The sequence below is a fragment of the Mya arenaria genome, chromosome 14, assembly GCF_026914265.1.
Source record: "Mya arenaria isolate MELC-2E11 chromosome 14, ASM2691426v1".
Classification (NCBI taxonomy): domain Eukaryota; kingdom Metazoa; phylum Mollusca; class Bivalvia; order Myida; family Myidae; genus Mya; species Mya arenaria.
The window spans coordinates 52,024,848-52,049,234 of NC_069135.1; the positions used below are offsets into that span (position 1 = coordinate 52,024,848).

General features: G+C 35.0%; 1 protein-coding gene across 1 annotated transcript; it reads left to right on the forward strand.

The window, feature by feature from the left end:
• Positions 1-1,130: 1,130 nt before the first annotated feature.
• LOC128218072 (urocanate hydratase-like) lies at positions 1,131-21,452 on the forward strand. The gene is made up of 21 exons (XM_052925602.1): positions 1,131-1,399; positions 3,198-3,328; positions 4,044-4,197; positions 4,795-4,923; positions 6,169-6,230; positions 7,532-7,598; positions 8,069-8,125; positions 8,757-8,843; positions 9,546-9,697; positions 10,587-10,695; positions 12,209-12,279; positions 12,613-12,710; positions 13,801-13,909; positions 14,594-14,682; positions 15,602-15,672; positions 16,758-16,856; positions 18,308-18,407; positions 19,361-19,442; positions 20,020-20,068; positions 20,477-20,527; positions 21,001-21,452. The coding sequence occupies exons 1-21, from the start codon at positions 1,274-1,276 to the stop codon at positions 21,139-21,141; spliced, it is 2,034 nt and encodes a 677-aa protein (XP_052781562.1). The 5' UTR covers positions 1,131-1,273; the 3' UTR covers positions 21,142-21,452.
• The last annotated feature ends 2,935 nt before the right edge of the window (positions 21,453-24,387 follow it).

Below are 24,387 nucleotides of genomic sequence, written 5' to 3' on the forward strand. Positions count from 1 at the left end.
TACAATGAACGTGCTTTATATTTTACTTAGAAAAAAAAAGAAATTATTTATGCTTTCTGTTTCTTTTGGATGATAAAGCAGTCGTTGTATTACCACCCTTTTAAAAAAGGGCCCCAACAACAGGTACACGGCGTATACATTGAACGTGCTTTTTATTTTATTTTGTTTTATTTCTCAAGTTATTATTAATATATGTTTTTTTGCTTTCTTGGGATGTTAAAGCAGTCATTGTATTACCACCCTTTTAAAAAAAGGGTCCCAACAATAGGTACACGGCGTATACAATGAACGTGCTTTTTTATTTTTTGAAGATTATTATTTATGCTTTGTGCTTATTATTGATGTCAAAACAGTCATTGTATTACCACCCTTTTCAAAAAGGGTCCCAACAACAGGTACACGGCGTATACATGTTTTGCATATGTTGTTTAATAAGTGCTGTGCTATTTAGACCCTATTTCTTATAGAACCTTTTGTTTTGTGTGGTATTAAATTTTGTTTAGGTAGTTTATTCCCGACAGGTGTGTCAAAAACTAATCTCTGTCAAGTTATTCATTTCTTCTTTCCTTCCTTTTCTCACTCGAAGTTCGATATTTTTTCAACCCGTTCTCCTACTTTTCCTTTCTTTCCCTTTCCCACCTATATTCATACTCATATGTCCCTTCTGTTCTTCTGCCCATCATCATCATCATCATCATCATCATCATCATCATCATCATCATCATCATCATCATCATCATCATTAGCAGCAACAGCAGCATGATCATCATCAGCAGCAGCAGGAGTAGCAGCAGCAGTAGCATCATCATCATCATCATCATCATCATCATCATCATCATCATCATCATCATCATTATCATCATCATCATCATCACCAGTAGCAGCAACAGCAGCACCAGCAGCAGATCATCTTCATCAGCAGCAGCAGCAGCCTCCTCCCCTCTTCCGCCTCCCACTCCTCCTCCCATCCTCCTCCTCCTCAAATGTTAAATCATCTACATTCAGCTTTGGAATAAGAAAAACCTTGACACCTTTATCGTACAGTGATAACGGCAATAGAGATAGGGCATACATAACCACACTGAACATGAGTATAATAATATATCTCTCTATAGCACTTATACAGATTTGTGTAAGGAAATGTCAGATACAACCCTTAGTATTGTTATTTCAGTCGTTGGATGTTGGACCTTTTTGTGAAAAGGGCTAAAACAAAGAAAAACGCAGACAAAAGCAGTTTTTGTTTAAACTAAAATAAATCTGAGTATAAAACATGTCGTCTTTGAAGGAGATATGTGAAGGGATACCGACAAATCCTTTGCCGCCAAGGAGGGAAAGGGAGGAGAACGTCCCGCACGCACCAGTGAGAACCCCCGGGCTAACACGAGATGAGGAAAGGGTAAGAGTATAGTTCATTAACTTGTACACAATAATATTATGATAATATTAATAACAGCTACTACTCCTAGCCTATAACCGAAAATTATCGATATACTAGTATTACGAGTAAAGCCTTAGATGATGGGACCCCGTGCGATAACTCAAAGGCTTATTGAAGAACCTTCTTGTGTATCCATATGGTAGCACTCTAAACGAGTATCTGCTTGTACACTTTTTTAATAGATAAGAAAAATACGTTCTACAATTTCATGTAGATTCTAGTATACGAACTAAGACAATATGCAGTTATATAATTATTTTGCTTCACTCGTCATTTTATGAAAGCATGTACTATTAAGTATCTTAAGTTTATTTAGCTTGTTTGTATAGAAAGCTAACAATATCTAAAACACGCTCGAGTCCGCTTTATGGGTAACGAGTGTCCATGCATATGAGAGGCCACACGATCGTACCCAGGACCTCTTGGTCGAGAGGCGGACACTCTACCTCTGATACATCCCGACTTGTTAAAGCTGCACTCTCACAGATTGAACGTTTTGACAACTATTTTGTCTTGGAACGAGCCAACTTTTGCGAAAATCCATGGAAACCAGTTATATAAGGCTGTTGACAAAAAATTAGATCTTAGATTTTTATATTTAAGTTCAAAAATTGATGTTTATGCATTTTTATTGCCATAAAACATGAATTTTCGAACAGAAATATGTAAATCTACGATCTGATTTTTTGTCAGCAATCTCATATCATTGGTTTGCAGATATTTATGCAAAAAATGCTCTTTCCAAGACAAAAAAAAATATAAAAAGTTGTAAAAATGGTTTATCTGTGAGAGTGAAGCTTTAATTGTTACTGCATGTAAACGTTGCTTGTAGAAGGCATTCGACTTGATCGTTGTTATCGTTAGACATAGATAGGTTCATTTATGGTTCATTTAAGGTTAATTAATTCGTCCACACAGTCATGTGAAACGACATCTGCTGTTTCAAATAAAGAAAGATTACTCACCGGACTGAATGTTATAACATTTATGAGCATATGTTGTTTATTGCGCTCATGGTTATGCATATACTTTAACTTAAATACGAACCTTATGTCACACCATGGTTTAAAAATAACTAAATGTTCAGCAAATTAAGTTAGTCAATAAAACACTATGTCGTTTAAAAAATCCTTCCATGTTGCGGCCAAAATTAAAATCTTCCCGAGGGGGCAAAGATAAAAAATACCAGTATTTAAAATTTAATTGAAATACATGTTTTTCTAAACTTTGTTTTACTGAGGTGGGAAAAAGGCATAAACCATGGCCGCTCGTGTATGAGTTCATCTCAACCCTCGAGCAGGGTGCTCGGTACTAACCTGGTTTCTGCCATATACACTACACCTCACACTTTCCGCCTTGAAATCCATATTCTCTCACGTTAGTGTTTTTTAAAATTAATTGTGACATTACACCAATCATTCATAAATATAAGATTGATTGCAAAACACTACTTGTACGGGTACGTGTATATGCGGACTACTTTTTGTGAACTACGTCATCAATGTATGTGTACATTGTACAAGTTAAGAATTACTTGAACGATAACACGAGAAAAGTATTTTATGCAAATATAATATTAAGCGACTCTAGAAGTTCAAAGTTGAATACAAGCTTTGTCAACGACTTTTAAACTCAATTACAACTTGAACAGTTACGTATTTTCACCCACAGGTATGTGTACTCGTAGCGTTTTTCAATTATCTGTCTTGTACTTTTCGATCTTTACTATTTTCATGATATTTTTTCCATGCTACAGCTCGCTCTGCGGAATGCTCTTCGTTATTTTCCACCTTCCGTTCATGAGACGCTTGTCCAAGAGTTTGCGGATGAACTGCGGAACTATGGCCACATCTACATGTATCGCTTTCGCCCCACCATAGAAATGAGGTAGGACACAATCTGTTCCATTTTTTGTTTAAAAAGCGCACTCTATTGGTTGATGCCTAAGAAAAAAATCTTTAATTTTGAAAGAATGCATTATTAACTCATTCGACATTAATGATCAAAACAAAAACGCATATGATTAGCGATATTTTGGCGCTTTTTAACTGGAGATTTTGTGGCTACGCAGCTGTTAATGAAAAAAATACATTTAGGAATGTTAATATCTTTAATGCAATAATTTCTAGTCTGGTGGTATAAACATAATGCATTGTATCTTTATTAAACAACCTTTTTCTTTTTTATTAGCCATACATGTTAAAAATGCAAGTATATTCAGTATAAAAGTGAATGAAAGAGGCATAGTTAAGACGTAATTCATCCATCGACGTGCATGTACAGATGTAATAATTGATACTCATGAAATAATAGGTTAAACATGATTGGAAAAACACATACACGTATTTATAGAGTGAACGTTTCAGTAAAAAAATAGCGGCGGCGTCAATGACGCTGCTTGTTTCATGGACGGCAGATTTCTTTCAACGTAATTACAATGTTATTTGACGAATAACAGTCTTTGGTTTTGAAGCTATTCTGAAGATATTGCGTTCATCGAAAATATGATTCCAATTGAAAGGATGGAAATCAAACGTAGGAATCGCAACGGAGTGTAAAATCGTAAGGCCGCCAAGTTCATTCATATGTTCTCTTTCGACAGAGCGTACCCTATCGGAGACTACCCAGCGCGATGTCGCCAGGCCGCCGCCCTGATGCACATGATCATGAACAACCTGGATCCGAGAGTCGCTCAGTTTCCCCATGAGCTCGTGACATATGGCGGGAATGGTCAGGTCTTCTCCAATTGGGCACAGGTACATATTTATGTTGTTGCTGTTGTTTATGTTGCTGTTGCTGCTTCTGTTGTCGCTATTGTTGTTGGGTTTGTTGTTGTTACTGTTGTTGTTGTTGTTTTTGTTGTAACTTCTGCTGTTGTTACTGCTGATGTTGTTGTTGTTGTTTTTGATGTTTGATTTTAATTATTGTGCTCGTGAACAATTTGGACCCGAGAGTCTATCAGTTTCCCCAACCAGCTCGTTACATACAGCAGAAATGGTCAGGTCTTCTCCAACTGGGCACAGGTACGTGTTGTTGTTGGAGTTGGACATAATGATGCTATGTTTTGAATTTGATTGTTTGCCCTTATGTTCTGAGCGATGGGTTGTATTGAGAGTTGCCAGGAGCTGAGACACTGATACGATAGTTGTTGTGGTAGTAGTGATTGGGATGATTATGATGTCTATATAGTCGTTGCGGTGATGTTGCTAATGATGAAAATAAAACCTCACAATAGTTCTAAGTTCTAAGTACATATTATGTTGCCGTTATTGTTCCATTTCACTTTATAGTGATCCAGTATATTTTTTATTTATCCAGTGTGTCCACGTTAGCATTTCATTGTTTTGTTCCAGTTCTTGCTGGTGATGAAGTATCTGTCGGAGATGAGCGACGAACAGACCCTGGTCCTGTATTCGGGCCACCCGGCAGGGCTCTTCCCCAGTAGCCCCGAGGCCCCCAGGGCCATCGTTACGAACGGAATGGTGATATATTTGTATAAAATATTTTTTATGGTTAGGTTCTACACATGCGACAAACTTATTATCTCTGTGTGAACATGGCTGCGCGTTTTATTAATGTTCTCAAATGCATTAAAGCTGCACACTCACAGATTTACCGTTTATAAAACTTGTTTTGTCTTGGAACTAGCCAATTTATGCGAACATGCATGTAAACCAGTCATATAAGACTAAAGACAAAAAATTAGATCGCATATTTTTTTTATAATTGAGTTCAAAAATTGATGTTTTATGCATTTTCGTAAACTGTAAGTAACGCTTTAGATCATAAAATAATAATTTTCGAACGGAAATCTGAAAATCTGCGATCTGATCAATTGTTAGCAGTCTTTTATATCACTGGTTTGCAGAATTTGCTCATTCCATGACCAAAACATAGTTGTAAAAACGATGCAGCTGTAAAGGGACATTAGATGCAATTATGATGTTATCGAATACAAAACATATCTGATTTTTTATAAAAACGTCATATATATTGTTAAATTCATTTCACTAACAAACTCCCAGTAAAATTAAAATACAAAATAGAAATAAAAATGCTACGCCGGCAGTAGAGGTCGAACTTGGGTAATTTCGGCCTGCAAGCGGGTGCCATGTTTTATGAAACATATAAACACAATTTAAATTTTTGGGAGATTTTGTAAACATTGAAGCGAAAGATTCTTACGTTCGAATATGTATGTTTATGTTCTGTAGGTTATTTGAACATACTTTTTAGCAAAGTCCTTATTTTTTGTCGACTTGCTTCGCTATAAATCAAAACGTATCCAAAAGACCAAATGAAACGAGTAAATTCATTTCTTTATTCGTAAATATAAACAAAAATACGGGTCAAAATAGAGTATGTGCTTTCAAGGCGCACACTAAAGATTGATGCAAACTTTTTTTAATGCATTATTATGTTTAACTCAATTGACTTTAATGATAAAAAAATGCATATAATATGTACAAATAAAATTAAAGCCTTTATTAATGAACCAGAAGTTCCCCAGTTAAAATCGCCAATATATCGCTATTTTTTCGAATTTGACTTGATGACATTATCTATGAATCTATGCCATGAACCACATACCGATATAACAACAATTATAGTTACACAAAAAACAATCAATCCGAAGACAGAAATCATACACATCTACACGTTATTCCATTAAATCACTGTACTCGTGTGAAACTTGTCAACTATATATTATTTTTTATTTATTTCAGGTTATACCAAACTATTCATCGAGAGAGATGTATGAGAAAATGTTCGCTCTTGGCGTGTCGATGTAAGTTTTATACACTGTGCATTGATAAGAATTAACTCCTGCTTTGGTATCATATGATCTGTACACAATTTAGTGACATTAAATCTAAAATATTTCATTGTTTTTCTTCAGATTTTTCAAAGGGGTCACTTATTCAGATTTAGAATAAAATAACTATGAATGACTGCAGTTTAACAAATTCAGAAAATCTCGAAATGCCTTAATATCTTTGAAAAATTTGATGAAATTAATACTTATTAATAATATTTTAGGTTAAATGTCACTACTTGTTGTATAGGTCATATTGTAACAAAGCAGGAGCTTGTTCCCATCAAACCACTGTGGTTTTATACAGTTTTCTTTCAGTTGATTTTAATACTTCATATGTCCATGAATATACAGATTAAAATTGATAAATTGTTATATATATATACGTAGATAAGTCATAGATTACAAGACATGATAGGATGAACAGCGAAAGGATGATATGTTTTTCTCATAATTCTTATATTGTATGAAATGCTTTTCGTAATTCAAACGCCCCATACACATACATTACCAAGCTTCCAAGCTTCTATTAACAACAGTGTTTTTCAGAGGTCATCGACTTAATAAACTAAATCATATTCGGTATTATAAATTAATATGTATATTTCGTTTTTCAGCATACAATTAAAATTTTCAATTAAAAAGTGAAATTCGTCTTCAAGACAGTTACAAAATACATTGACATATTTTTTTATTACCAGTAATTGCGGTTGTCTTACATGAAATCAACCGGTGACATTTTTATGTATAGAAAGAGATCATTTTTAAATATGAAGTTCAATACATATGGTCGACACAAAACCAGGGCGATGAATCATGTACAACTTAAAGTGTTTCTCACATACAGTCCTTGGTCAAAATTTCAGCGTTGCATGGTTCTACAAAAGTACGTCAATTTGAAATTTTGGCCAGGATTGCAGCATTAAATACAAGCAAATCTAAACTATTTCACACGTGTGGAAGCAGAAAAAACCATAGTATTTTATAGATTAAGAAATGTTTTCATATCTTTTCTGTCAAAAAAGATATTTAGAAATGAACGTCGCTTCTTTGTTGACATCGGTTGTGACCCGTGGTGACCCATGTAAGAACCGCAAAACACTAGTCCTTCGATCGTATTATTTGTATGCGCACGAGGGTACGTATTTGTTTTTAGAAACATGCCGGTGACGTTTTATCATTAATAATACCGTACCAGTAACCAAATTTAGAATTAAAAGGACCAAGTCGGTGATTTATTTATTTATTTTCATGATTCTTCCACCCAAATGTAGGTATGGTCAAATGACTGCCGGGAGCTACTGTTACATTGGACCACAAGGCATCGTCCACGGAACGACGGTTCGTTACCTACATTCAGATTTCAACTGATAGTATATGACACTGAATTGTCTTGAGCTACCGAAATAGTTTCATTCATTTTTATCAACATGATCTAAAAGCTGCACTCTTACAGATTGACTTTTTTTTTTAAATGTTGTCTCTGAACCAGCTGAGTTTTGCATCAATGCCTTCAATTTAGGCATATAAGATATCTCACTATAGAACAGACCTCAATGGTTTGGTAAACTCCTGAAAATTTCATTTTTTCTTAAAGCGTTAGTAACGCTTTTAGCCACAAAACATCTTTTTTTTTCAAATAAGATATGAAAACTGCGATCTGGTCTTTTGTCGGCAGTCTTATGTCATTGGTTTCCAGATATTTATAAACAAATATGCTCATTAGAAGACAAAAAAATAATTAAAAAAATGTCAAACAATCAATCTGTGAGAGTGCAGCTTTAATGAATGCAATTTCTTTTGTTTTGCAGTTGACGGTACTAAACGCGGCACGGAATCAGCTCGGCACGAGTGATTTGTCTGGAAAGGTATACATTTACTACACTTGGTCGGGTTATTAAAAACAACGTGCTGACACTGAAATATTTCTAAAATCGTTTTTCCCCACAATTTGCGGATCAAAAACAATGGAGACAAATGATGCAGCTGACAAATATAAATGGTGGCAAAGCATTTGTTGTGAAGATGTCAGCTTCATTCGAACACATTGTCAACGAATATGAACGTTTGTAGACCATGATTTATAGCATAGAAATAATGTTTAAATACAGAAATACCCATAACTAAAAGGTCCTTGTTTTTTTTATAGATCTACATGTTGACAAAGACGATATACGTCCATTTTCATTAACTTTTTATTAGTCAGCTGGGTCAGTTATCTGTATTATTCTTATACGCATCCTTAGACACGCCTCAGTGATTCCATTCTGCCTTCAGCTTATTGGCTAATGAATTGTATAATCAATTAAATAAGAAAACACACGCAGTTTCTTAAATCTGGAAAAAAAGTTCTTAATTTAAATTAATTAAATCTATGTTGGTTATTAAAAACGGTCCCATGGTGTGACAATAGGAGAATAAGCAGGCCAATACAAATTCCTGTCTTATGAGGCTATGTATAATCGCAAACAATATTTTCATCGCTTATTTATTTCCAAGATTTTCGTCACATCCGGTCTTGGCGGGATGAGTGGAGCCCAGGCAAAGGCGGCTGTCATATGCGGCTGCGTCGGCGTTATTGCAGAGGTGACATTGTTTTGACGCTATCACTTCAAAGATAATTATACACCGATATTTTTTATATTAAGAATATCTTCTTCCGGAGTATTTTTTATAGTTTTTTTTGTCAGTTCTAACATGTTTTATTTTATTTTGTCACTGAAATACTACATAACTAGAAACACACACACAAAACAGTCATTAAACAGTGTATGGCGTTGACGTCACTTCCTCTCTGTCATTGACGCCGCGTGGAAACGCGGCTCATTATTGATTACGTTTCAAATTTGTACCATGGAAGGTCACGTGATCAAAAAGGACTAGCCAACACTATTATTGTAAAATAAAACTATATGTTTGATAAAAACCAATCTTTATGAACAAACAATTGTATAAACTGATTAAAGAAAAAAGAAACATCAATATACAAAATCATTTACATGTTTGTCTTATACCGTTATTACAAACCTTTTGACACATTAAATGGATATTAAATAACTTGTCCTAAAACTCGTAGGGTACGTTTTTTAAAGCTTGTTTTTATTTATTGTATGCTTGTCGGTGGTTTATAGAGATTTATCAGTGCAACAAAACTGATATTTCACTGTTTCACCGTCATGTTAAATTGGCATACTAAACAAAATATAACCTTTGGACAACTTTTCAAGTGTTAAAGAATTGGCTGCCTACACTTTTTGTAACATACATGTATCTATATGATTTACGCAGGTGTCTGGTGACGCGCTTTACAAACGTCACAACCAGGGGTGGCTGGTCGAGGTCACGGACGACCTTGATGTGTGCGTCTCAATGATCCGGAGAGCCAAGAAGGAGCGAAGAGCAACAAGTATTGGTTACCATGGAAACGTCGTGTCTCTTTGGTGAGTTCTTAAAGCAAGTTGTTTTTTTGATAAAAGGGATTCTTATTTTTTTACTTTACGATGATCCTGTCTAAAAAGGGTAACATCAAAGCCAAAAAGAGACAAAACGAGAAATACAGACTGTACTAGACAAACGCACGTATACCACATAATAATCAACATAAAAATCCACATATGAACCACAACAGACATACAACATACAACACAAAACAAAACATAAATGCCACATAAACACCACAGAAATACTACATACAAAACAACACAGAAATGCCACATTAAAAACACCACAGATATACCACATACAAAACACCACAGATATACCACATACAAAACACCACAGATAGCACATACAACACACCACAGGCATACCACATACAAAACACCACAAACAAAACACCACAGATAAACCACGTACAAAACACCACATATATACCACGTACAAAACAAAACACCACAGATATACCACATACAAAACACCACAGATAGCACATACAACACACCACAGGCATACCACATACAAAACACCACAGATATACCACATACAAAACACCACAGATATACCACATACAAAACACCACAGATATACCACATACAAAACACCACAGGCATACCACATACAAAACACCACAGATATACCACATACAAAACACCACAAAAATACCACATACAAAACACCATATATATACCACATACAAAACACCACAGACATACCACATACAAAACACCACAGACATACCACATACAAAACACCACATATAAACCACGTACAAAACACCACATAGAAAACACCAAAGACATACCACACAAGCCCTGAAGCCAAAAACCTACATAGATCTTTTTCAATGGCGCAAGGATCAAAAAGCCAATTTGTAGAACATGTTCACTTCAGGGAGCGTTTGGCGGATGAATTTGACAGGACCGGTGACCTACTTGCTGACCTCGGCTCGGACCAAACCTCCTGTCATAACCCTTACCTTGGAGGCTATTACCCAGTTCAGGTACACGTCTCACATGATGTTATTTATTATGGCTAAAAGGCAGTAGACGGGGTTCTCGATCTGCGTATTAGTACTATAAAAGACCGCATTTCTGATCTATCAAAACAGTCTCGTAACAAACTGACCAATTAAAACGTGCAATACACAGACACCTTTGGCTTGGTGCAAGGGACCGTAAGATATGCGCGTAGTCTAAGTAATGGCTTACAGATGCCGTCAATATTTTACAATGACGCTTTCTTTGTTTACCATTGGTAATCTATTTTGACTTATGTTTGCATGAACTCAAGTTTGATGTGAAAGCGATGACCTGTATGCATGCGTCTTGTTTGCTATTGTTTTGCAAAATTGTACAGCGCCATAAAACCAGGCCTGACCTAAGTTTATTATTTGCTACTAACTTCAGCTTATGGTTGTGGCTTGTTTATTAGATTTCTGCCAATTGTATGTTTACTTCAGTCTCATAATAGTGTCATCGTTCAATATTTTCCTTCTGAACGTGTCCCTATACTTTCCATTGAATTATAATTGTATCCCTAATTTTGCCTCCTGGATGTGCCCCTGTAGTTTCTGTTTTAGTATTATGTAATCCCAAATTTTGCCTCCTGGACGTGTCCCTGTAGTTTCTATTTTAGTATTGTGTAACCCCAAATTTTGCCTAACGGGCGTGTCCCTGTAGTTTCTATTTTAGTATTGTGGAACCCAACATTTTGCCAACCGGGCTTGTCCTTTTAGTTTCAATTGTAGTATTATGTAACCCCTTATTCTGTCTCCGAGGCGTGTCCCAGTAGTATACATTTTAGTATTATGTAACCCCTTATTTTGTCTCCGAAGCGTGTCCCTGTAGTTCCAATTGTAGTATTATGTAACCCCTTATTCTGTCTCCGAGGCGTGTCCCAGTAGTATACATTTTAGAATTATGTAACCCCTTATTTTGTCTCCGAAGCGTGTCCCTGTAGTTCCAATTGTAGTATTATGTAACCCCTTATTCTGTCTCCGAGGCGTGTCCCAGTAGTATACATTTTAGAATTATGTAACCCCTTATTTTGTCTCCGAAGCGTGTCCCTGTAGTTTCAATTGTAGTATTATGTAACCCCTTATTCTGTCTCCGGGGCGTGTCCCTGTAGTTTACATTTTAGTATTATGTAACCCCTTATTTTGTCTCCGAAGCGTGTCCCTGTAGTTTACATTTTAGAATTATGTTACCCCTTATTTTGTCTCCGAAGCGTGTCCCTGTAGTTTCAATTGTAGTATTATGTAACCCCTTATTCTGTCTCCGGGGCGTGTCCCTGTAGTTTACATTTTAGTATTATGTAACCCCTTATTCTGTCTCCGAAGCGTGTCCCTGTAGTTTCAATTGTAGTATTATGTAACCCCTTATTCTGTCTCCGGGGCGTGTCCCTGCAGTTTACATTTTAGTATTATGTAACCCCTAATTTTGCCCTGTGTCCCTGTACTATCCATTGTGTTAATAAGAAACAAGTATTAACGGCAGTACATATTAAATTTCCAGCTCACTTTCGAAGAGGCCAATGACATGATGCATGAAAACCCGGTGAAATTCAAGAATCTGGTACAAGAAAGGTAAACATTTATTTTAAAGAAATACAAATTAATCGTCCTATATAATCCTTGTGTACAATTTATTTACCCATTTTAACACACTTCTCTTCAGGATGTTTTTCTCTCCGCTCACCAAAAATACTAGTTTTTTTATAACAAATAATAACTAAAATAAAAATCGCCATTTTTAGACTTCGACGACAAAATGCACCGTCATAAATGATGCCTTACTTCCCCTCATCAAAGAATTCTAGTTATCTTTGTTACAAATTATAACTTAATTTACAAGCGCCAACTTAAGACTTTGCCTACAAAACGAACCGTCAAATTAAAATAATTTGTTTCGTTTTTCAGTCTGAGGCGACACATAGCGGCAGTGAATCGGCTGGCCGACAAAGGCATGTACTTCTGGGACTATGGCAACGCCTTTCTCCTGGAGGCTGGAAGGGCAGGTCTGAATGTGTTTTTTTTTCAAAGTTGATAGCTAGTTAAACCAAGAGTGCAATGTATATTGTAGTTGCTTTTATCAACCTATGTTCTTTAGTCAATTTAATTTGGATTAGAATCATAAACGCGCTACATTTTTTTCATACTACAATATTTACACATCAACTTCCATTCCTTAAATGAACTGCCTTTCGGCAATTGCGTTCATCAATCGATGAACGCAACATCTTCGGATATGTTCGGATCGTAATTCATTGCATAACAACTATACCTGAAAGCGATTGATCTTGTTAATGGTTGTATTGTGTCTGCAGGTCCCGTAAAATATAGATCAACATTTTTAAAAGTGTTAGTTTATTATATTTTAAATATATTGGTACCAGAAGTGTTTCAATTTTACGTTTTAAAGTGATTTCAAGTGGTTGATCTTTTCCCGCGTTATTGTGACGTCATTTGGAAAAAATGTTTCCGGTTATAGTCGGGTCTTTCTATTTACAGAATGGGTAAAAACGGATTACTGAAAAGTTTTCTTAAATAAATGAAGTATTTTTTTAACGTTTCTTGAATAAAATAATGGACTGTTGGTGTAAATATAAGGAATGAATTGCGGGGTTGATGTCATTATCGGGGATATGAACGCAATTGGGTTGGTCAAAGTACGCGTGGAGTCCGTCGGACTCCACACACATTGACCAACCCAATTGCATTCATACCCCGATAATGACATCAACCCCGCAATGCATTCCTTAATTGACGCAAGAACTATCGGATTGTGATAAATGCAGGTATTGCGCTAATGTCCGATATTGCAAGACATTTCACTAAAGACAAACAAATTGGAAACTTATATCAACACGTTGTTTTTGCATTAAACTATGTCCCTTTAATTTATATAAATAATTCGGCAAAGAAAGTCCTGAGCCTTGCATCGGATTGTATAGAACTTTCTTGGGGTTTCTTAGTATCTTAGACCCTCTAGTCAAGGAATCCGTTTGATAGTCTCGCGCCACCCTTGGAGAAATTAAGTTATTCAAGATGGCGTCTAAGATGGCCGCCAAATTTTACCAAAAATCAATAATTGACATTTATCTACAGGAGCTGACGTAGGTCAGAGAACCACTCTCAACGGTACTTTCTTCCGTTACCCTAGTTACGTACAGGACATCATGGGAGATATCTTCTCGTTAGGCTTCGGGCCGTTCAGGCAAGTAAAGCACTCTTAGTTCTAAGGCTTTAAAGGCGCACAATCGAATTCAAATTCGAGTGCATGAATCATGTTGAATTCATTTGACTTTAATGATCAAAACTTAAAAGGAATATGATTTAGGTACAATTAAACATATTATCTATATTTTGGCGCTTTTTAACTGAGGAGAGTGTGGCTACGTAGCTAATAATTAAACACAATTATCAAGGTTAATAAGTTTTAATCTGGACCTTAATCGTGTACTTTTTTGAAGTCATATGAGTTAAACATGAACATGCGTTAATATTTTACGACCTATAGACTACTGCACTCGAGTTTGATTGCTTTAGAACTCGGTACTTGTTTCAACAAAACAACATTGAATTGTTGTTTTCTTCTTCCAAAAACCAGCACCAAAAACATCAGGGCAACAGGTAAAATTTATTTACCATTATCTTTCAATTCTTCTCCATTACTAAATTGTTTACCAATATATAGTCACACTCCGTTGGTTCGAACTTGCTTGGCTCGACGTTCTAGTTGGCATGAACTGGATGTAAAGGACCGATTTCTTTTTACTGGATGTTAGCATTCACTCTTGGCTCCAATTTCCACAGGCTCGAAGAAGTTTGGCCGGTCCCTGAGTTCGAGCCAACAAGGGTTTGACTGTAGATCACGTGTGAATATGCCTTACTTTTTCAGGTGGGTTTGTACCAGTGCCGACCCCACCGATCTGGACAGTACCGATGATATTGCCACGACCGTGTTGGAAGACATCATAAATGAAGGAGGTAGTTTGCTTTACTTTTAGTTAGAGCCCTTCATTTTGCCTTTTAAAACTTATTGCTGCTTAACTTCTTAAAGACATCTTTGCTTTCCCTTTTAAAACGTACCTTTTTTCGTTTTTAAAACAGATCGTTGCTTTTCTTCTTTAAAACAGATAAAACACACCTCTGCTTTGCTTTAAAAACAGATCTCTGCTTTGCTTTAAAAACAGATCTCTGCTTTGCGTTTCAATTTCGTTGCTTTTGAAATATATATTTCCTTTTTTATTTAAACAGATATTTGTTTTGCCTTTTTGCATCTTTGATATGCTTTAAAGTATACCATTTGATTCGCCTTTGGCTATTTACTACATATACCATAATTATTACTTCACATTGAAACAAATTCAATAATGCAATGCAAACTGCAGGGACAAGTTATTTTGTCGAAAAACTTAAAAAACAAACCCTACAAGTCAATGATCAAAACGACAATGAACTATAAACACCACGTTCACAAATGATAGCTCCACAAAAGACCACACATTCATAAAAATATTTACTTGTAAATTATGGGATTATCGCATTGGAACAGTCAGTGAAACACGAGTCCACTGGGAACCGAGTCTATTGGGCGCTTAAACAAGTTGGCATGGCCATTGGTCACAACATTTATCACAGATGCATTAGTTACAACCACTAAACGAGAGACAAACTACGTCATAAAACAAGAAAACCATGCCACAGGCACAGCTGCGTATTTTTTACATGTAACATCTTTTTTAATTCTTAATGGGGTAACTGCTTTGAGACGTTCAGGAAACCACGAATTCACGGGGGTTAAACTTAAGTTTTGTCCCAAGGTTTAAATAAAGGGTGAGGTTAGATTTTTACACTAATTACTGGTTTGTATTGCCGTCATTTGAATAATAACTTCATATTTCAGTGAAAGAGAATGTTAAACAGCAGTACAATGACAACATCAGGTGGATCAAAGAGGCTTCCAAAAATAAAATGGTAAGACAAACCTATTATTTTGTTACCAGAATAGCACTTGGTAATCTATATTTATTTCAAAAGGGCCTTTTAAGGATATACAAAGTTAAAGAGACACTCAATACATACACATGTATAACAAACATAAGTGTTGAGTGATAAACCTTCAACTACTTACTAAATAATGCATTTATGGACAAATATTTATTACTGATAGTAAGATTGCAACCATGTTACAATAGCTGAAAACTCACAAATATTAAATGACTGGCGGGTCCTAAAAAGTTTACTGTGATCAACTATCGCCGCATAAGGTAAAAACAACGTTTTTTTCTGCACTTTTCTATTAAATTAAACACGGTATTCTTCATAAGAACCAGTGTGTTCGATGTATTCATTGTTTTCGGTAAATGAAAAGAATCGTATTTATTGTGGTATATCTTATTTGTTTTTAAAGCATAATCATTAATTACGATTTTTCTGAGATTATAATACATAAAAGGTAAACAATTGATATATACACAAAACAAAATAAAAATCGACAGAAGTGAGAAGGAAGTATATAAGCTAATACTATGCCCCCCGTCTTTAACAGACCATTTGACAAAACTGACTTTTAATAAACAAACATATTTTACCTGTTTAGAATAAGTCAACAATTTGTATCGGTATTGGCGACTCTTTCCAGTTGCAGAATGAGTGGCAGTCCATAACGGCGTTGTTGCCGGAAATGTCCCACAACTATTTACTAACATGTTTCAATAGTTGCAATGTTTTTCTGCGGAGGGTATTAATAATTATACTAAAATTAAAAAACAAATACTAAAACGACTCTTTAACACTCTCTTCCGCTAACATTAAGTTTTACAAAAGTGATTTCCAAAAATGGGCCAAAATAGCTTTCAATATGTCTGAGGTGGAATAGGTGAGGATCCTGTACCAATTACAGTTAAGTCATGTTAAATACAAGTTGAAACTATAAGTACCCCGTATACATCATTTCATATTTCGCTACAGGGCGTTGGCTCTCGTCGGCGGGAATTTTGTATGTTAAATTATGATAAACAAAAGTGCTCCGTTTGACAGACTCTCATATTTTGCTGTAGGTCGTTGGGTCTCAGGCGAGAATTCTATATGCAGATGACAACGGCAGGGTAGCTATCGCTGTGGCCTTCAACAAAGCGGTTGCCGAAGGAAAGCTGAGAGTAAATGATACTAATTTATTACATTAAATGTTCGTACGATGTCAAGGGTACTTGTAGTAAGTTTAATTTATATTTATTTCTTAAGCTCTTGGGCTACCCAGGAAACGGATGTGATTTTTTAAAGGAATTAGACACCAGATAGTCCCAAAATCAGCAAAAAACGTATTTCCTCAAAAAAGGTTTAATATTGTCAATACGCGCTAGTATGAGACCGATAATACATCACTTGACATGATTAAAAGAATATTTGTCGCTATCTCAGCTGAGTTTACTTGTTTAAAATTTGCGCATAATGGTTTCTTAGTTTATAGTGAGTATATTCAGCATGTGAAAGTCACGTGGTTAGTTCATATACATATACCGACGCTTTTTTAAATTTACTTGTACACGTATTAACGTGGTAGACACACCCAGTTAATTTCGTTTTGGAAAAAATACACAAAAAACAGCGAATGATTCATGTGTCGAAAGCGATGTGATACATGAGTAAGTAATATTCAATGCTTGGTACGCAACAATACCAATATTATGTTAGTTTTTTACTTTTTTTTTCTTTTTTCTTGCAATTGTATCAGCTGGTGTCTAGTCCCTTCAAGCTATCAGCTTTCATCACATTCGAGAAATTAGTATAAACTTTAAACTAAAGATGATAATTTTTTCTATGGATTATTGGAGACATTACCATAAGGGAGTACTGTAGCAATTAGAAATTTGAAGATTATTAATGTCATAACAAGTTAAAACTTATTCTGTTTCAAAATGATCATATGCCTTGGCCATGTCCATGATATTTAAAAAATAATAATATTGAAACTTATTGCGATATAAATTTCATTGGATATGTAGTATATAAAACAAACATAATAAAATAATTTATTGTATGTAGAGCTTAATTCGTAAAATATTGCAGTTTAAAATTACATCCGGCAGTATATATTCATTTGCATTCATCAGAGGTTTGATAATGATAAATCTAAATCATAGCATCATCCCATTTGTTGAACGATAATGTATATTTAAGAAATATAACACACCACTGAGGGTCATATGACATTATAAGGACCGGCCAGTCAGCCACCGAAAGTGTATATGGACCGAGGCGTTAGCCGAACACTTTTCATTATATTTCAATATTTTTAAAGCGATTTAAATGTGTTTTATTGAACAAAGCTAATAATGTTTACTTGCGACATGTTTTCGTCGTTGTGAAAATAGCAAGCCGCACTTACCAATTGTATGACGTCAGCGGTCCATATTACTTTTTGGCGAGGTCCGGACCGGCCAAAAATATAATATGGACCGCTGACGTCATTAAACTGGATTTTCATCAAAATACAGTGATCTACGGACCGATCGAGTTTATATATACAAAGAAGGGACAAATTTATGTGAGGTATAATATTTCTTGATTTTCGGCGCTTTGATTAAAAGATTGTTTTGGTTGTACACAGGGTCCCGTTGTAATAAGTCGAGACCACCATGACGTTAGCGGAACGGACAGCCCATACAGAGAAACGTCAGATATTTACGACGGATCAGCCTTGTGCGCTGGTTTGTATGATTTCTTGTTACCGTTTTAGATGTTTTGTTACAATTCTCGTCGAAAGTTAACAAGGGATTTGCATTTTGTGTATGTTTATTTGTTAAAGACTATAGTGATACTCGATTTCTATTTGGTATCAATGACGGCTCAATTATTGCCATCGTCGAAATGAAGAGTACAAAGTCCGCGCCATCGTCGAAATGAAGAGTACAAATTCCGCTTTCATCGCGTGTCTTATAAAATGGATTGTACGGACTCCGTTTTCTCTTTCAAAATGCACAGTAACAATTCCGCTGTTTTCGTATTTCTTACAAAATGCCTTGTACGAATTTCGCTTTCACGACATGGCTTACAAAATGCACAGTACAGCTATATTTGTAACGCAGTTTTCGACAAGAAGCTATTGTACGCAGCTCGATCCTTTAATTTGACATTCTTTATTTAAAATTAAACATAAAACAACATTATAATAAAATAACAATATTATTAAAAAATACTTTGCCGTTAGTGACGTTTTGAAAAACACTGAACAAACAAACAAGCGAACGAGTGTACGAATGAAGAATTACAAAGAAATGGAGAAAATTGCACCATGTCGCCGCTGCATATGTATATAGCATAACATAAATCATATCACAGATTTAATTGTAATGTAAGATATAATACGACAAGTTATCCATACATGTACATTTTAACATTTTAAAAAAGTATGAAATGAAATTCATTAATGAACAAGATATACTTTGTAATGATCAAATTCTTTCTATTATCACAGGTTTTGTTCATGTTTTTCCCGCTATTTTCCCTCACGGAAGAAGGAATGTTTCTACAAATATATTTCCAATATTAGATTTTCTAAAAAAAAATCGTTTCAATTGAAAAAAATGAAAAAAATAGAGTTCTGGCCGTCGATTTATGATATTCACGACAGTGTGCTAAAATAACAAGCGTTTCTTCACAGACATGGCCGTACAAAACGCTATCGGCGATTCGTTCCGAGGTGCAACGTGGGTAGCGCTTCATAACGGCGGTGGCGTCGGATGGTAAGGATTTTCACGTTATGATACTATGTATTTACATTGCCTTAGACTGTTCCATTGATAAAAAAACAACTGAATCATATGTTGCATTATGGCGAGATTGTTTGCAGCACTTTTGTACTCTGATACATTTCATTTACTAAATGGAAAACAGCGATACAAATATCTGCCGTTCCTTTTTCTCAAACGCCATATGTCGATGGCACATTATGATTACAACCTTTATAACATACATTTAGACTAACCATTTTAGGCCGTATGTTAATGCAGTATGAACGCTCGGACGTGATCATGCAATTTTTCAGAGAAGCGCTAGCGCTCTTCTTGGATGCCCGAAGGTTCATACTGCATGCGAACACAAAATATTAGAAGATTTAATTTTCAAATATACGTGTTCACAGTGGTTTTTTAGTCCTAAACATTTTCCAGTAGTTTCGATTGCATTTTATGTATATGTATACATTGCCTTCATTCTGATGTCGGCATTAATTGTTATCTGGCAAGGAATCTGTTTCAACATTTTGGCATGTTTTATATCAACAATTTACAGTTTATGAAATACAGATATCTAATTTTGCAGGGGCGAGGTGATCAATGGCGGCTTTGGGCTAGTGCTGGATGGAACCAATGTACGTATAGCTCTGGATTGAAAGATAAAGTCAAACCTGATCGTGAGGCCACCTGTTTTAAAAAGGCCACCTTTTTTATCCGGCCACTCCAAATTTCTCCTGTACATTTTTACTTTATAAAGTACATGCATTAAGCGGCCAAATGACGCACGCGGCCGCGGTCCCTAATGGTTGATCCCATGAAGCCATATAGACACTAACTAAACGGCTACGAATCCGTAATTTTATGTTGATAAACTACAATATATTGATGTTTTAAGAAATACGCATTTCAGTCATATTCAAATAACGAAAAAATGCGTCCCTCAGATTTAGTTTTCTAACACTTACTAAAAATGTTAAGTAAGGTACTTTTTTACCCCATTTTAAGTCCATCCGGATGTTTGATGACGTGTTTGCATGTTTCAGGAAGCAGAAACTAGAGCCCGTCGTATGCTATCATGGGATGTTTCTAATGGTGTAAGCGATACGTTTCATCTTTTAAAAAAGTTTGATTTGTTCTTGATCTCAATTTTGTTATTTCATGTTGTAACTCAAGAACTTCTGGTACTTTTTACTGTGTTTTTCATGTTTTTCTGCGTTTTATTGTATCATGGTATAAATCTGCAGGAAGACATGCCGTTTTGCGATGTATATAGTATTTATTTTCTATGTCTGCTGGAGGCGTAACACTGCATAAGGCATTTCAATCGGCAAACACTACCTCATTTTGATTGCTGTTATTTGCGTATTAAGTGATATTATAAATGCAATTATGATGCTATGAATTGTTTAAATCGGCAAGGCAACTTTGAGAAGAAAAAATGAAAACAATGAGGATATTTTATGCGTTTAATTGACCGTTCATTATTAAAAAAATGCTTATAGGTATTAAAAAAGCTTAATATTTATAAGACGTAACAAAATTCAAAGGACTTTCGCTTTGCTTTCAGGTTGCTCGACGGAGCTGGGCTGGTAACACTAAGGCTAAGGAAACCGTCTGTAGAATCATGGGCGAGAACTCTAACATGAAGGTTACACTGCCGAACGCAGTCGAGAACGACGAAATACTGGACCGAGCACTCAAAGACTAAAGTCCTAAATTACTTTGATGGAAGCAGAAATAGGGATTATAGTTCCTTTTTGAAATTATCAGTTTTTGGCGTAATATATCCCTCTAAAAAGGAACACTTAACTCCGTCAAAACTTTGGCCCGCCATTAAATTTCATTTACAGAAAACAATTTCGTTATATCTCCCGCTAACGTCCCATTTGCTATAAAATCATTTTCTGTTTCTCATAATTCGATGACCGACTATAACTGCTATGTAAACTATTTAAATATCTTAGCCGATAGCAATAATTTGGTTATGATTACGTGTTATTGGATTTAGAAAAATAAAGGGTGCCGGATAAGATACATTTGGTTGTGGAGCTACGAAAACGCGTTTTTCTTCCCCCGAAATAAGGCATATATAAGTCAAACATTCCGTCCGTCCTTTACAACAGTGTTGCAACTGTATCCTGTGTGTTCGAATTTCGATAAAACATGAACATCATAATGGGAATGTGTGTCGGTCATATAATTTCGCCTCTTAGGTCAAGGCCACACTTAGAGGTCAATTAGCTATTTTCCGGCAGGGCCAAACTGTGTGATGTGTAATGTTCCTGTAAAAGCTCTTGTTTATTGTCACATTCAATTGTCATTCTGAATTACACGCATTTATATCATGAACGTATCATGAGGTAAGTACTGTCATGTCAAGTTCGATTGAATTGCTGTTATTTAAAAAAATGGTTTAAGGACCAACAAACAAATTTTCAAAGAGTTGTATGCTATTTTAAACATTTAATCTTCATCAAGCGTAATGCAAACACCCTTTCATAAATCTTTTAAAAGTTTTACGAGCATTACAAAATAGCCTAATAAGACGCCTAATAAGACTTTATAACATTTTGTTTCCATTTTGTTTGTATTTATAATTTGAATGGAATAATTATAGGTTCCCATATAATTGACATGATCAAAAAGCATTGTCCAGCTTTCTGGCGATTGTTTCTTTTTGCAAACTGTAACCATGGACGGTTTAAGTCAACATTTGTGTTGTTGAGGTAGGTATCACGATCATTAACAACTATAAAATTAGTTTACAAAATTAATGCTGTGTTATCCAATTGACAAATTGCGGACACCGATATTGTTTATGGAGGCGGCAGTTTAAGTGTACGCTTATATGCACAAAGTACATGCATATCATATAAATGATACCATTCATAGTATCATTTAGTAAGACATAAACGTATTATGTCATGTGATATTGACTGCATCTTGTTAAGATTCCCATTTCCGGAGTCTTATAAAAGAATATAGTAGTCTTATAGTACAAACTCTTAGAGGTTAAAGATTTGTTTAAAAAAATAGCAACTATAAAATGATATAACCACACAATGACCAAGTGATCAATTTATTACATTCCATTTTTTTGAAATTAGCAGGGTTTGGTATCTCTCTGTCGTTTAAAACATTTTGCTGTAAAATCTTAACCGCAGCTAGCAAATATCGATCCTATCGTTATCTTTTGAAAGGTAAAGTTTTTAGATTCATGTTAAATGTGATTGCCATGAAAAACATCGGCTCATATCATTGAAAGAATGTTTGACCTTCATTGCGTGTTACCAGGCGCCATCATTCTATTATCTCATATATTCTGTTAACGCATTAATTACTACAATTATACAATGAAAACTACAGAGACAAGCTTAGTAGTGAAACACACAAATGTATATCCAGTTTAGAGGGACAAGATTAGGCCCAAAACGACACTGCACGAAAGACCCAAACTTACAATCACCACGCACACAAGTAAGAACACCTCCAACACACCACACATGCATCGCTTTACCGATAAATGATGGGATTACTGCATTTGAACGGTCAGTGGAACTCGAGTTCACTGGAGCACGGATTTCCTGGGTGTTTGAACTAGGTAAGATTGCCATAACATCATACTTGTCCAAATATTTATTTTAATAGAATAATTAAAAATATAAGTCTCATAATAGCAAGCATCATCTTTTAAACAATGAAGAATTAAGTAAAATAGCAAATACAATGATAGTTGAGTTCAAGTATTCATCGACCGGATACAGACATATCCTGCCATAAATCAAGCTGATTTCAAGTATTCATCGACCTGATACAGACATATCCTGCCATAAATCAAGCTGATTCAAAAGTTCTCACTCTAAAAAGTACGATGCAGTCATTTAAAAAAACTTTTTCTAATAGTTCGCCTCAGCAAATTCAAGTTTTAAATATTTGTCTTCAAATGATTTAACCATGAATGAATCACTGTACAATCCAGAAATAAACACAAAAATGAAAATATAATAAAACAATAAAATATAGATAGGCCGACGAATATTATTGAATACATATTTCTGTTCGTCATTTTAAAGGCACGTTAAATGTTCGCAACATTACACATCTTACATAATTTGATATGTAAGTGCTTCAGTCGTAATTCACTAAAAAATAATGTTTCAGATTTGCAACGATGAAACAAAAACTGAAAGTTAGATGTTTGTTTTCATTGTTCGATAAGGATGAAAATTTGGAATAATCTTCCTACATACATTAAATGTCAAGATAAGCTACCAGCCTTTAAACATGCATTAAAAGGCTACTTATTGGCAAAATAATTTTATCACATGAACAAAAAATCTTGACACTTTATTTAATTCACATTATAATAAATAGTTCATTGTTTACATGAATTGTGTTAATGTACGTATATGACATTCTTGCAACAACTTGTAATGGATACTACCAAATATATAAATATATTGATTGAATGTGGTTTTACTGAATATATCTACATTATTTACAGTATGAAATTATTGTAATTTATAATCATCATATTAAACTGAGTTGTGTTTGTCGAAGAAATGTATGATAGTGATAGTGTGATTGTATGTTTTGTATGTTGCTTAATATGTAACTTAGTACATGTGTTTTTGTAATACTTTTTGTGTGAAGGCCATGCTGGAAATAAGTAGTATGTCTGTAATGATTGTACACTTAGTATGTAACCTTCGTTAAATAAAGTTCTTATTATTATTATTATTATTATTATTATTATTATTATTATTATTATTATTATTATGCAGCGTCAGACGTGGTTTTAGAATGGGATGCATCTGCAGACTTGTATAAGTTCGCTATCTTTAACCGTTTGCATTCGTCTGCCGACAAGAGCGACCACATACGAGAATGACCAGATGTTTCAGTTGATCTTCTTTTCCTTGTTTTCTGATCGCAGTAGGAACCGACTGGAATT

Coding starts and splice junctions, on each gene's coding strand:
- LOC128218072 (XM_052925602.1), top strand. CDS start 1,274: ATGTCGTCTTTGAAGGAGATATGTGAAGGGATACCGACAAATCCTTTG. Junction 8,844..9,545: donor GCGTCGGCGTTATTGCAGAG/GTGACATTGTTT, acceptor TGATTTACGCAG/GTGTCTGGTGACGCGCTTTA. Junction 20,069..20,476: donor TAGTGCTGGATGGAACCAAT/GTACGTATAGCT, acceptor TGCATGTTTCAG/GAAGCAGAAACTAGAGCCCG.